The 14274-nt window shown below is 43.3% G+C and overlaps 1 protein-coding gene across 1 annotated transcript; it reads right to left on the bottom strand.

The window, feature by feature from the left end:
- Positions 1-364: 364 nt before the first annotated feature.
- Positions 365-9696, bottom strand: TNFSF18 (TNF superfamily member 18). Its single transcript, XM_073358190.1, has 3 exons — positions 9444-9696; positions 3830-3860; positions 365-2392 (listed from the first exon to the last, which is right to left on the bottom strand). The coding sequence occupies exons 1-3, from the start codon at positions 9600-9602 to the stop codon at positions 2031-2033; spliced, it is 552 nt and encodes a 183-aa protein (XP_073214291.1). The 5' UTR covers positions 9603-9696; the 3' UTR covers positions 365-2030.
- Between the last annotated feature and the right edge of the window lie 4578 nt (positions 9697-14274).

Below are 14274 nucleotides of genomic sequence, written 5' to 3'. Positions count from 1 at the left end.
GCAGACTACAACCTCAGGGATGGGGGAGTGGGAGGGATTCAGGGTCTTGGTTCTCCATGGAGAAGCACAGCTTGTCACCATCCTCACACTACCCCAATTATAATGCATACAAACTGGCCTTACACCTAACTGATAACCAACACCTCCCACCCATGAGACAGATAAATAAGTACTATTATCCCTTCTTACACATGGGAGTACTGAGGGTCAGACCCTTCAGACCTAACACAGACAAAGCAGTCAAGCTAGGTGAAGGGTGGATAAATGTATTTGCAAACTATCATGTTTGGCCATACACAAGGGCACTGTACACTTTTATTCTGAAAAACTTTATTCTAGATTAAGGATAATTAACTAAACAAGAAAGAACAAAGGTAAAGTCTCCATGCGAGAGCACTGTTTGTCTCCCCTCTTTAATGGTCTGCACTGAAATGAACACAAAATGGCAGCCACTTCTGTAAAGCAGGCTCCATAATATTTAATGTTGGAATACACAGAAAATAAAATCATAACAACCACATTGCATCAAACTAACCCTAAATCGTGATTCAGTCCAACAGTGTTTGTATTTGTTTGTTTGTCCAGGAAAATCCATGAAGCTGTAATTTGTTTCAAGGAATGATTGGGGAGGCTTTATTCATGCAAATATGGCTATTTGTGTGAAAACAAGCATATACCCATCAGAGGAGCTTGCCCTAGGACAGCTAATCAAGGAACAGAAACCCGACTGTGTGACCGACCACAGCGCTAGAACAGGGAATTGGAGGATCTCCAAGGACTTTACAATGTCCATTTATTCAGCCTTACAACATGCCTGTGAGGTAGGTAAATACATTGTTATACCTGACTTAGTGAGGAGAAGCTAAGGCACAACCACAGTGCCTTACCCAAGGTCACACAGTGACTTAGTAGAGGAGCACAGGATACAGCTCAACAATCTCAATCCTCAGCTCTCCCCAGTAGATCACACTCCTTCTCTTCCTTTAGTTCTACAGGTGTGCCCTCCCATCAATAGAGATATGGGTACCCCACTTCCTTTCAATGACAAATGTTACATCTGCTTATACTGCACAATGTAGCTATAGATGATAAGAGAATTTGAAGCCTGGTCCCCGTCCAGTCCAGATGCTGCTCTGTGTGATTTTATCTGCACTATTAAGTTCCATGTTACAGCACTGTATGATAGAAAATGGTGAGGGTCAATGGAACCCTGAATCTTAATATAGACACACAGGCTCTATGTGCCACCTTCAATACGCCAGCATTGGACTCAATGGTTCAAAGAGAAAATATAGTTTGCATTCATTCTGAATGCAAAACTCCTAAACAGTGTGAATCCCCAGGAATGATGGGGCTGGGTTTACACTGAGGGGAAATTGGGACAGCTGCATTTTCCCTTATTAAAGTTAGGTATGTATGTGAGGAGAAAAGGGGACAGAAAGGAGAGGATGTTCCACTGAAGCCCTAGATGGGAGCTAGGAATTGTCCCTCTATTGCCTTTGCCTTTAAACATGTTGGTCCCTCAATCTCAGACAGGCCATTTTTTGTCCAGGTTATGTACAGTATGTGCATAATATATTACATTGACATAGCATCTTTCATGTCCACGGATCCCCTAGGCACTTCACAAAATATACAAATGATAATCACTTTCACCCTGCACGGAAAGGCAGCCAGCTGAGGAGTGAAACTGTTTACCAGTGCAGAATGGGCAGAACATAGTGACTTATTTGCCTGGGATTTTAGAACTAACATTTCTAACACATCAAGGTATTGCTTTTCTTTGTTCACACTGTTGTTCTAAAAGTGTCTTCCTCTCATAACTTGTGACAATCTGATGTCATTACTGGAGTCGCACATTCACGTCTTGTTGAGCGTGTACCCTGAATCACTTCAACAGGAAGATGAGAAAGCCCAAAGCATCGTTGTCTTGAGTTTGATGCAGAGAAATTGCAAACATTTCAGACTCAGAGGTTAGATTCCTAATGTTCTTTGGAGGGTGAGAGAAGTTGACTCCAAGTGGAAGTCTGTTACATTTTGTACAGCCCCCAGTAAGTCTGATTTTCTGTTGAGATGTGTCCAAGCCCATTATTGACCTTACAGAACAGCTTCTCCCCCTTGCTCAGAAAATAAGGTCTCCCGAAATTGATGGAGACAGTGTCCTCCCCAGAATTTGTCCCAGTCATCTGGTTGAGGAGAATATTCTGATCTCTGTACAGCGTCATCGTAAAATAATCTTTTATTGTCTTTATGCGGGTCACCTGGGCATAGATGAAGTACATGCCACTCTGCAGGATCTCCAGCTTTTGGTCAGAGCCATTCCTTATGAAGCTACTGCAGTCTGTCAAGTTCCACTTCCATATGATGTAACCATCACGATCTTCTGAAGGTACTTCCATAAAGAAAGGAGACAAGGAAGAAAACAAAGTGAAAAGCATACAAGGTGGTTAATTATATTTCAAAGTCTACCCCGTTTCCTAGATTTTCCCTTGTCATTCTGTAAGTTAGTTCATCTCCCTTCTTACCTTTTTCTTATCTCTTTGATTTGAGGTCTTTGGGGAGGAGAGGGAAGGGTCTGAGCTATAAAATTCAGAGCAGGACCCAGATTCTGAACAATTCCCAGAGTTCTGGGCTGTTTGGAGCTGGGATTCTGTTATTCAGACCCAGATTCAGATTCTGACACCCATGAAGTGAGGGGATCTTTAGGTTCAGGGTTTTGGTCTGAGCCCATCTTACTTAATTAAATCATTCGACTGCTCTTCATGGGGCAGACCCTCAGCCAATCTAAATCAGCATGGTCCACTGGAGTCAACCAGTGGTTAAGGTAAAGGGCAGCAGGGCGAACCCAGCTCTCCCTCCACTTCTAAAAGATAAACAACTAACTCCCTCTCCTCACTGGCCACTGTCGTGAGAGCATCTTCCTGTTCCAGTCTGCATTAAACAGCAGACACAAATCCATCCTATCTCAGCGAGTAAACTTTTCACTCTAAAAAGTGACTGTGGATATGGTATTTCCTGACTCACCAGATCTGATGCCTGTGTTTGTGTTCAGAGTCGTATCTGCTTTCTATGCTGAATAACAGCATTTCCCTATTGTTTAGTCCTGTTATTGCTCCAGAGCCAGCACCACTCGGGGAGACTGCTAGAGTCTATCCAGGCACTCAGACATCATCAACAGAATTGTTAATGAAGGGTTTGTCTACACAGAAAAATTCTGCTGATTGTATTATGTCTGTTTAGAAACTAATCTGGTACATTCTTAATTTGGGTTAAAAGGATTTTATATCAATTTAGCGTAAGTCAGTAAGGAACTGACAAGCTAAAACAAAGTCTTGCTCACAGATGTAACAAGTTTCATTTTCAAAATCTTTCCTGTTGCTGCTGTGGTAAGCCAAAAGGCTTTAGCTTGATTTTCAGACCCCAGGATGAGATTACAGGCCTAGCAGTTAGGACAACCCCTCCCCCACTTTTTTAAACGAGTAACATTTGAGAATTTGATCTGCAGTCACTGAGAGACAATAAATATGGAATCCCAGGATACTATTTGTACAGTCATGTTTCAAAGCAAACTGCACTTTAAGAGAGATGATTCATCTGATACCACTAGCTAGTGCTGGGAATAGAACTGAGAAGCGACTGACACCCGGTTGCCTACAATAGCCACTAGATCACCTGGGCGTCATGTTTCTCTGTTTTCATTATTTACTGCTGTTCATAGATAGGGGAGAAATACTCCAGCCTGTTCAGTACATTACTATGATCTACTCGCCTTCACCGCACTGTGTGAATGGTAAAAATCAGAAAACCATTCCAGGATCTTGATACTTACAAGTTGCATGAGCCCAGCAGATCTCCGGAGACTGTGAAGCGAAACAAAGTTTGGTCAGGTTTCAGAGTAGCAGCTGTGTTAGTCTGTATCCGCAAAAAGAAAAGGAGTACTTGTGGCACCTTAGAGACTACCAAATTTATTTGAGCATTAACTTTCGAGAGCTACGGCTCACTTCATCAGATGCATTCAGTGGACAGATTTTATATACACAGAGAACATGAAACAATGGGTGTTACCATACACACTGTAAAGAGAGTGATTAGGTAAGGTGAGCTATTACCAGTAGGAGAGAAAAATAACCTTTTGTAGTGATAATCAAGGTGGGTCATTTCAATTAAAGTTTGGTCAGTTTGTTGCATGTTATGGCCTGGGACTTTGACACTTAGCAGCTAATGTTCTGTGTATGTTTGGGAGAAGTCCCGGGTAGCAGAAATCTTTCTGTTATCAGAGGAGACAGACTTCTATTGGGTCTCATTCAACTGGCTCTTCACTTTCACTGGAAAGCAGCTGCTTAACCCAAATGGCATCTTGCCCTAGGACTGTTTTCATTTTAAATGTTGGTGGTGGTTTTGGTGTTGCTAAGAGTAAGAGTCTAAACGACACAGGATATCACCAGACATCACACAGCACTGGCTGGTGTCATGTAACCGTATCCCATGCTTACATAGTGTGTCTCTTTGTCACCCTCTAGTGGGTGAAGCATGTTTAGAGGTTTAGGAATCTGTTACTGCCCTCAAGGTAACAGCTCTGGACCTTTAGCTCTGGTGGTAGACACTCATATGTTTAAATGCAGAGATTCTGGGTTTAAACCACACAGATAACTCTCCAGCAACATTGTTACTCCATCTTTTCATGTGGCTTTGCCACTTTTTATTAAAAGACAAATTTTATTTTATCTTACATTCTGGTTTTAAGGAAAGACATAGTTAAGAAATGTTTGATTTGGTTTATTTTATTTAAAACTGCAATAGAACATTACTTTTCAAGAGCAGTGAAAGAGCTAACAGTGATGTCAAAGAATGATCACTGAAATCTGAGTTAGCCCCCTGTTAAATGCTTCATTTCACAGATATAGTTTCAGGCTGTCTGCAAATTTAGGTAGACGTATCAGTTGTACTCATATCAGGTTTTGAAGATTTTCTTCCCAACTATAACAGCCAGAGACTAATTTTTTTTAAATGAAAACTAAAACTCTGGAGAACCACCAAAGGGTCTGTCTGAGCATGACCCTGGTTAGTCCTTTTTACTGCCCTCCCTTGTAGGAAGGCCCCACAGCTTGGAAAACACACAATAGAGTGAAAATGTGTCTGTTTACATCCATAAGTTGGTAGTACTCCATCTGTCCTGTGGACTGGCCAGCTGTCTGACTGATTCATAGGAAATGGGAAAAGGGAAGTAACTGTCTTATTTACAAGCGTAAACAATCAACATTTTCAAATATTAGTGTAAATCTCTTATGTTAGATAGCAGTGGCCTAAAATATTTTACATTATTAAATATATTATTAATTATTCATGGGCTTTTGCACCAAATATAAAAATAAACCACAGACATCAGTACCCATTAGGGGAGCCAATCACCTCACTTCTTAATTGTGGCAACTGCAATTCCATTTCTTGGCCTCTCCCATACAGAAACTACCAAGAGCAACAACCCATGTGGAAAGATTTCTCCTCCTCCTCCTCAATGATTATTATCTGTTATTCCTGTTGTCGTACCCTGAGCCCCCTGTCAGGACCCCCCTGGTGATAGGTGCTAAATACAAATATTATTAAGAAAGACAGTCACTGCCCATATAGTCTAAACATATTTTTAATGGGAATGAATTCAGACCCTGGTTACTCCTTTTTAATGCCCTCCCTTGTAGGAATGCCCCACAGCTTGGAAAACACACAGAGGAGTGAAAATGTGTCTGTTTACATCCGTAAGTTGGCAGTACTCCATCTGTCCTGTGGATGCTGGCCAGCTGTCTGACTGATCCATATGAAATGGGACTTCAAAGGTCATTGCATTTGTACATTGGCCTAGATTTGGTCCCGTATCTCCTGGCATGAATGGCTACAGTAGTTCATTGTAGACGCTGCAACACAAAGTCCTGCCAGACTTTGCTAACAGTGGAAACATGCAGTATTTTACATTGATCTAAATAAGACTAGCGGACAAACACCTGCACCATTGTGTACCTTAGTTTTAACCCACTGATCCTGACTGGAGTTCCCATAACCAGTATTCTGCTTAGGTTCTTATACCTGGCCTGTCACTGTGGTATTTCAGCACCTGCTTCTAGCAACTGGAGGAGATAACTTTGTTCAAGGGACATGATGACTGACATAGCTTTCAGCTAATACGTAGCTGAGCCTTTCCTTCCATGCTGCCAGCGAAATGCCCACCGTCCAGGGATAATTCTATTAATTGACTCAGCTGCCCAAAAGATTGGGGTGGTCAGAACACCTTAGCTCAAAACACACAGATGCCACTTTGCCCTTCTCTAGAATCTTCCATCCAAGGCCTCAAAGCCCTGTGACTAATCCTCCCACCCCCTGGCTCTCTCCATTGAAGTACAGGGTGCTAAAGTGATTCATGTGAAGTCACCAGAGCTGGCCTTATGGGTGAGCAACATGGGCAACCAATCAGGGTGCCATGGTCAAGAGGGTGCTGGTGCCCAGGCAGGGTAAGAGGTAAGCACCCGCCGGCTGGGCTCCGTTCCCCAGTTGTGGGTGGTTTCGTTGGCACATGTGATGTCCCAGCTCGGTGGAGGGGGCGGGCGGGGTGGGATGGCTCCAGCCATGGGAGGGGCTGAAATTCCAGGGTATGTTGCTGTAACTTGTGGCTGGGGAGGGTCTGCCCTGGGAGTGAGCTGCAGGAGCCCCAGTGGGCCTGGGGGAGGCCTGGTGCTCTGCAGGGCAGGCTTTGCCCTTGGGGTTGGGAGATCTGCTTCCACCCGATGTCTCCTGCCATCACCCTGGGCTGCCTGGCACAGCCTGCCCACCAGTGTAGCCGCTCACCCTCCCCTAATGCCCATGAAGCAGGGGCAGATGGGGCACACCCAGGCTAGTGACGAACTCTCCTGGGGCTGCAGAGCGGTGTCCAAAGTTGGGTGGCATTGAGGAGTGGAGGCAGCAGAGCTCCCTGAGCAAGTTTCCAACAGCCAAGCTGGATGCATGCTGGGCTGGGCTTCAGTTTGTGCCTCACAGTGCTGCCATCCCCCTGGTGCTTCACACGGCCGCCAACCTGGCATTTTCACCACTGGTGCCAGAAGCTCAGGTGCTATGGGAAGCCAGCCCCGAGCGTATGGGCTGCCTGTGCCATTTGCAGCAGTCTCTTTTGTAGGTGCACATGGTCCCTACTGTGACTTACAAGCTTCTCCAGTAAACTTCAGGTGTGTGACTGGACTGTGCTTAAACTCAAAGAAAGTTTGCCCAGAGCACCATTTTCCCTAAGGCCGGCCCTAGAAGTCACAAATGACATCATCAGCAGGACTAGAGTTCTGCTCTCTTGCCTCCTACTTCATTTTGAACTCTCAGCCATGCTTCGTCCCCAGGATTGCAAGAAGGGCATTTTATTCTTTCAGCTTGTGAACGCATTTGGAGATGGGAGCAGGAGGAGTACCCCCAACTTACCCACTCCATTAAGGACCAGATTGCAAACTCTTCACTCATATTGCCTTTAATGGAAATACTCCTGTGAGTAATGGCTCGACACGGAGTAAGGGGCTCACAATCTACCCCTATATAACAAGTCTGTACCGATGTTCACTCAATGGCAAATACCAAACTAGCAAACTTGTCCTGCCCTTGCAGATGGATGGATTCAATCAGTTGGTCTTCCCCATCCCTAACTACAGTGTGAAAAAAAAAAAAGCTTTTGTTTATTCAGACAATGCTATTTCTGCAGTGGGAAAGAAAGGGGAAGGAAGTGGAACTCTTACAGGATGGGGTGTGCATTACTGTGCCAGTATCACGTGTGATTTACTGTCAAGCAGCATGCAATTTTGAGCACAGTGCATGTCATGAGGCTCCCGTGTTATGCCTCCAAAATAGAATGGTGGGAAGGGGAGGAGGGAGAACTTAAAAGAAAAAAAAAGTTGCACCAAGATTTTTTTCCCCTAAATGCTTTACAAATGGTGCTCCTGTGAGGTGCTGAGCACCCGCTAGCCCCATGGGAATTGAGGGTGTTCTGCATTTTGAAGGAGTGATCAGGACCTTCCAGGATGGATCTCCTAGTGTAACTCATGATATACACCAGCCACAGTCATCATATTTCCTGGAGGTGTTTGATGCTGAGTATCTAAATAGGGAACTTCTTCTTCCATTCCTGGAGCTGTAGCTGAAGACAGGCTGCAGCCCAGGTGGATGCTGGAAACATAACATCCAGAGCAAGCGTTTGGATTCTCCAAGAGGGAGTGTTCACCTTTTGGGAACGAGAGTAAAATTCCACGTACCAATGGGCTGTGCAGGGAGTGAGGGGAATCTTTAGCCTTCACCTCCCAAGCTCAGAACACTGAAGAGAAGCTAGAGATGGAGGAGGAGATCTTAGGCTACATTCAGTCCTGAGGTAAGCACATGCAACTCCATTGACTTCAGTGGAGTCACACCTGCTTGAACTGGGCCCCTTGACCTTCCCAATGCCGGGGCAGGATTGTCTGCTCAACTGCTTTGTCCAGCCTAGTTGCAAATGTTTCAAGTGACATGTTTCATGCTGTTCCACAGTGTCAGAGATCTCCCCAATGGAAAGTTTCTTCTGATAGTTAACCTATTCCTTTGCTCAGTACCATCCTTTTCCTCCTAGCTATACATCTCTCTACCCTCTTCTACTGCCTTAAAAATTCCTCCCTCTCTTTGGTGTTTGAACCCTTTGGATATTGGCCGACAGTTGGCATGTGTCCCCTTAGTTGTTCTGTGGTCAAGCTACAAATACAAAGACAACTACATTACATAAATGTTAGGTTAAAAGTCAAGCACTGAAAAGTTAGGAAATACCAGATTTATGGTTACCTGTGCAACCTATGCATTGAACAAAATAGGGGTCCTGTGGAAAAAGTAGCAATGTGATTGTGTAATTAAAAACTATCACAACACATCCAAACAAAGGGGCTGAATTAAAGCTGCAGCCAATAGGGGCAATTTTAGAAAACGCTCAGTGCATCCTGCGAGGTGCTGAGCACGCTCTGCTCCCATGTGAGTGCAGTCATGCCTCCACAGAACTAGTACAATGCAACAGAAAATTAGTGACTTCTCTTTACACGATTAGACTCTCTGAGGGTAGAGGTATGCTGAACCAATGGACTCCTAGTCTAGCCCTTTCCTTAATAGGTATTGTCAGATAATAATAAATAATAATAATGCACAACAACAGCTGGCATAGTAGGAAAGGACAGATCAGAAGAAAACACTGACTTTATCATTTTTAAAAAACAGCAAAATTAATGAAAGTTTCCCAAAAGAAGCGCTGAAAGCACTTGGGCCGTTGAAAGCAGTCTGGAGAAAGCATTGGCTCCAAGAAGGAACAGAATTAAAGGTTGCAATTATCCAATTCTATAAAGATATCAGTCATAATAAAAATAATACTAATATACTGTATACTTTAGTCGCTGGTATTTTTGCACTCTCCTTACCTGGCTATGAAGGCACAGAAAGCAGGCTATCAAAAGTGGAACCACAACCAGTATTAAAAGAGCCAGAGCTGCCAAAGTGCAAAGGTTCATCCCATTGCATCGTGAATTGTTTGCTTCCCTGGGAATATTTCCATTCTCCAGGAAATTTGGCATTTCCATGCTTCTTAGCTCTCAAACTGCAAGAGAGGAGACAGCTGAAAACCAAACAGCAACAGCAACATTAAAACAATACTGCAAGAATTCCTGACTTCTTGACACCAAGAATGAGCAGCCCTGAATGGAATTTATACACGGGGGATAAGATGGAAGAGGGAGGAGCTTATGCATTTGTTTCATCACTGTCTAGCTGCAGAAAGCAATTAGCCAGCATTTCCTCATGAAACTGATGTAGAGAACGGAACTCTCATTTGGCTCCAGGCCCAGAATGTGAAGGCGGCTTTGAAATGAAACTCAGCCAGCAAACTGCAAACAATTATGAAAAACCCCCAACATTTTCAGACAAGAGGCTGAGTTCACAGAGCTCTTCGAAAGAATAAGAGGAAGGGCAAGGTATGAAATGCACAAATCCCAGCATTTGCAATATGTTGCACAGAGTCTGATTGTTTTTCTCTTCAGAAGGATTTGTTTTCCAAGAGAGAGTGTTTTGGTAACTGGATTTAAACGGTTTCTCAATTCCAATGCTAAAAAACAGAACGGTAGTGCCGGAAGGCAGCTTTCCAATACACTAAGAGATTATGATTTGTATAGTGTGGCAGAGCTCCGACCTTGTCCCCATGGGTCCCGCACTTCCAGGCAGTTTATGCTAGCCTCAGAGGCTCACTGCAACCCTCCACATAGCCCTTCTCTCTCTAGGGCCAGGGTTACAGTCTACTGAGCCCTTTTCATCATAAGCCAGCAAGGAGGTTGGTGAGAGAACTCCCACAGTCTCTGTTGTCCCTACGAGCTTACTCCATAACAGTTTAGCCTCCTGTCCTGACAGGGGCCTATCTTCCCCTCCCAGGAGGTGTTTCTGTAGTGGCAGGTTGGGGGGAACCCAGGACCACCCTCTACTCCGGGTTCCAGCCCAAGGACCCTAATTGCAGCAGCTGATCTTTCACTGCCAGAGTTGCTACATTTCCCTGGGCCACTTCCCCACAGCTCTCCCACTTCTCTCTTCTTCACCCTTACCTTAGGGCTCCCTTACCAATGGCTTGAGGGTGTCTTCATTACTCAGCCCTTCAACTGCACTTCCTCTCCCCTAGCTCTCTTCAGCCTGACTTTGGAGTGAGCCCTTTTATAGTATCCGAAGGGCCTTAATTAGAGTCAGGTGTTCACATTAACTTAATGGCCTCACCAGACTCTTTGCAGGTTAATTGGAGTCAGGTGTTCTCATTAGCCTGGAGCAGCCCCTGCTCTGGTCAGTCAGGGAATAGAAAACTGCTTATCCAGTGGCCAGTATATCTGGCTTCTACTACTCTGTTGTACCCAACTGGCCTAGGTCTATCACAATAGTAAACACGGAACTAGACGAGATTTCAAAGCAATGACAGAATATAAACCACATTTCCAAAATTGGCCACCAAAATTGCATCCAAAAAGTTTGGCAATTCACCTTTTGGAGCCACCAACCCTAATATTTTCATTTGTAAACAGTGACTTGTGCACGTAGTTCCCCGCTCTGCACACTGGAAAGGATCCAAAAAAGAAGAATGCAATTTAATTTCAAACAGCTTCATTGGAGCCATCTGAAAATTGTAAATTTCTTTCAGTTTGGAGAGCTTGAAATTGATCCATTTATTTTCCAAATACATTTCCATTTTTACCCATTTCCAAACATTTTAAATTTTCTAAAACAAAAATGAAAACCAAAACATTCTCCATTTCTGGTTTTTGAAAATGACAGGAAAAATATCATGTTAGTCATTTTTAAATGGGAAAAAAGAAAGAAAAAAGAAAAAAACACAGGAAATGGGGTGGGGAAGAAAAGAAAGAAAAAAGAAAAGAAAAAAAAGGAAATGCACAAAATGAAAATAATTGTTAAAATATCAACCAATAGAATACATTTTGGTTTCCAGATTTTGTGAAAATTTTGGGTTTTTTTAATAGAAGGAAATGAATTGAGACTTTTTTATTTAAAAAAACCATTTTTGACAACAAAAAAAGTCAATGATTTAAATAACTTCAACCAGCCCCATTGCACCCATTTTACCAGTGTAACAGGGACACAGAAAAATTTTATTCACACATTTTAGGAATCCACTTCTGCAATTCCACACACCCTCCCACCTCCCCACCCCCCGGCCTTTGCTACAACAGTGTGTTAGGAAATGACAGCTCCATAAAACAAAATACAACAGAATCTCTCTGGTTTGCACTGATCTGGAGATTCATTGAATATTATACAAATTTGCAAAGTAGAGCAAAAAACCCCAAAAAACAAATCAGCCAAAACAACAACCGAACAATCAAGGATGCTGCATTAAAACACACTTTGTGGGGCTATTTCTCATTTACACTAATTCTCTTTACACCACTTTGGCAGCGTAAGCAGGCCTTAAAATAAGTGTAAGTGTAATTTACATTCATCTTAAGGTCCCTTTGCACTGGCAGAGAGAGTTGCCCAAACCTGGCCGAATACATTTTAAATAATTTGGAATATTACACTTTGTAACTCATGGGAACTCTCTACTTTCTATTATAAATTTGCGTTGGTGCTTACTGCGTGCTTACTAGAACTGTGTCGTTGCCACAGGAATTCAGCTCTAGATTTCAAGCACCACTCAGTTTGTAGATACTGTCTTATGGAAATGTCCTGTAGATTTTAACAAGGTTAAAAGCCATGAGAGTTCTATTGAGAAAAGGGGTCTAAAGAAATTACCACAGAATCTCCAGCTGTTTCCTAATTTTTTCATATGTAAAAAATGCTTTTTAAGAATCACCTGCCTGATTCCCATAATGAGCACTTAAGTTGATGGCATATGAACAGTCAGAGTAAATATAAATGTCTTTTACAATGTGATCCTCTCCTCATGGGATACTACAAAAGATATAGTCCCACCCTGTTAATTAACAGCCATTGATGGACCACCAATTTGCGGGTGTAATGAGCAGAAGGCTGCTTAATTCCTTTCCCAGTAGAGCTAAACCTTTGGGGGATGGAAAGGAAATAGGATAGCGATGATAGACCAACAGAACAGGGGAAAGAGTAGAACCTGTCATACTTATGGCAGTTCCTGCTGAGAGGAGGGACACTGATTTTCAGGGAATCAGAGAATATCAGGGTTGGAAGGGACCTCAGGAGATCATCTAGTCCAAACCCCCTGCTCAAAGCAGGCACAATCCCCAATTTTTTTTGCCCCAGATCCCTAAATGGCCCCCTCAAGGATTGAACTCACAACCCTGAGTTTAGCAGGCCAATGCTCAAACCACTGAGCTCTCCCTCCCCCAAACCACTGAGAGGGTGAAGCAGTTATGAACTAAGTGAGGCTGTTGCAAGAACATAGACTTTTTAACATAGACTTTCACTACCCAGGCTAGCGCCATTCCCCATACCTGTGGCTAGGTGAGGGGAAGAGTAAAATGGTTGGACTTACAGGTGTCTGTTTCCCCACTTTCTTAAATAAACAGCACATGGTTTAAGCTGCTCCTCTGATAGTTGCTGAGTATCATCCCAGAAGATGAGATGGGTGCTACCTTCCAAGATGGAGGACAAATCAAGCTAGGGATGTCAAGGTCACAAAGCCTTAATATGTGCCACAGACTACCGATAAGGCTTCAAACTGGGTCTGGAGGTCACCCTCTGGCCTTCCAAACATTGGGATAGAGTGACCCATTAGTCCCTCAGGTTCCAACATGCCAGCTGAGATACCCTGTTAGCAACACAAAACACTGCCAGACCTCAGATCAGCCCCTTCAGTTCTGTCTCCACACTCGTAAATTCACCTCCCTCTTAACCTCCATCTGCAATTCACAAAAAAAGAACCGGGCAATCTTCATTTTGAAACAAAGCAATGCAGGGTTCATGTGAAATCACATCAGCAATGCCAATGGGCTTCTTAGGGGATTATATTGTCACATTACAGTTGAGCAGCTAATGAGAATGAATAAATATTTGCAACTTGCAAGAAAGTGTTTTATTGTTTGCTGAATTATGCATGGGGTCTGGCTATTGAAACATCAGGCATGAAGTACAGTAGAATGACATTCACAGGATATAATGTACTAAAGAACATTTACAAGGAATCTAAAGATAAGTATACTAGTCGTGCCCCACCACACACTGAAAAAACACCCCGCATTGGAAGAATGGTATTAATATTGCAGTCAGGTCAGGCACTCAAAAATTAGGGAATGCCAGAATTACAGATCTGAATTAATTAAGCCCAGTGAGATATTGTAGAGGTAAATATTATTATCCCCATTTTACTGGTGGGAAAACTGAGGCAGAGACTAAGTAGTTTGTCCAAAGTCACAGGATAAGTAAGTGAAAGAGGGAGAGAGACAAGGACTGAGCTCAGGAATTCTGATTCGCTGTCTCCTTCTTTAAGTCCCTAAACACATTCTCTCCCAAAATTGTTAGCATGGGTCATTTATTGTTTCTATTGACACAGTTATGTGACTGTATCATTGTGATATTGGAAGAGTTTGTAATGGTCTGTCTCTTTAAAGCCACCCTACAACTGTAAACAGACCCTAACAAGTTTGTGAGTGTGAGTCAGCAGAGCATGAATGTACAGTGTGTGGAGCAGGCTGTGGGTAGTCTGCCAAACAAATAGCACTGGACTGTTCCTCTGTGCAGATGTGTTGCTTCAAGACAGTCATAACAACAGAGAGAGTGACCACATGTGCAGGT

This window comes from Lepidochelys kempii, chromosome 8 (genome assembly GCF_965140265.1).
Source record: "Lepidochelys kempii isolate rLepKem1 chromosome 8, rLepKem1.hap2, whole genome shotgun sequence".
In the NCBI taxonomy this organism is placed as follows: Eukaryota; Metazoa; Chordata; order Testudines; family Cheloniidae; genus Lepidochelys; species Lepidochelys kempii.
This window is presented reverse-complemented; position numbering and strand designations above follow the sequence as displayed.

Coding starts and splice junctions, on each gene's coding strand:
- TNFSF18 (XM_073358190.1), bottom strand. CDS start 9,602: ATGGAAATGCCAAATTTCCTGGAGAATGGAAATATTCCCAGGGAAGCA. Junction 3,861..9,443: donor TTCTGTGCCTTCATAGCCAG/GTAAGGAGAGTG, acceptor TTCGCTTCACAG/TCTCCGGAGATCTGCTGGGC. Junction 2,393..3,829: donor CTGCTGGGCTCATGCAACTT/GTAAGTATCAAG, acceptor TCTTTATGGAAG/TACCTTCAGAAGATCGTGAT.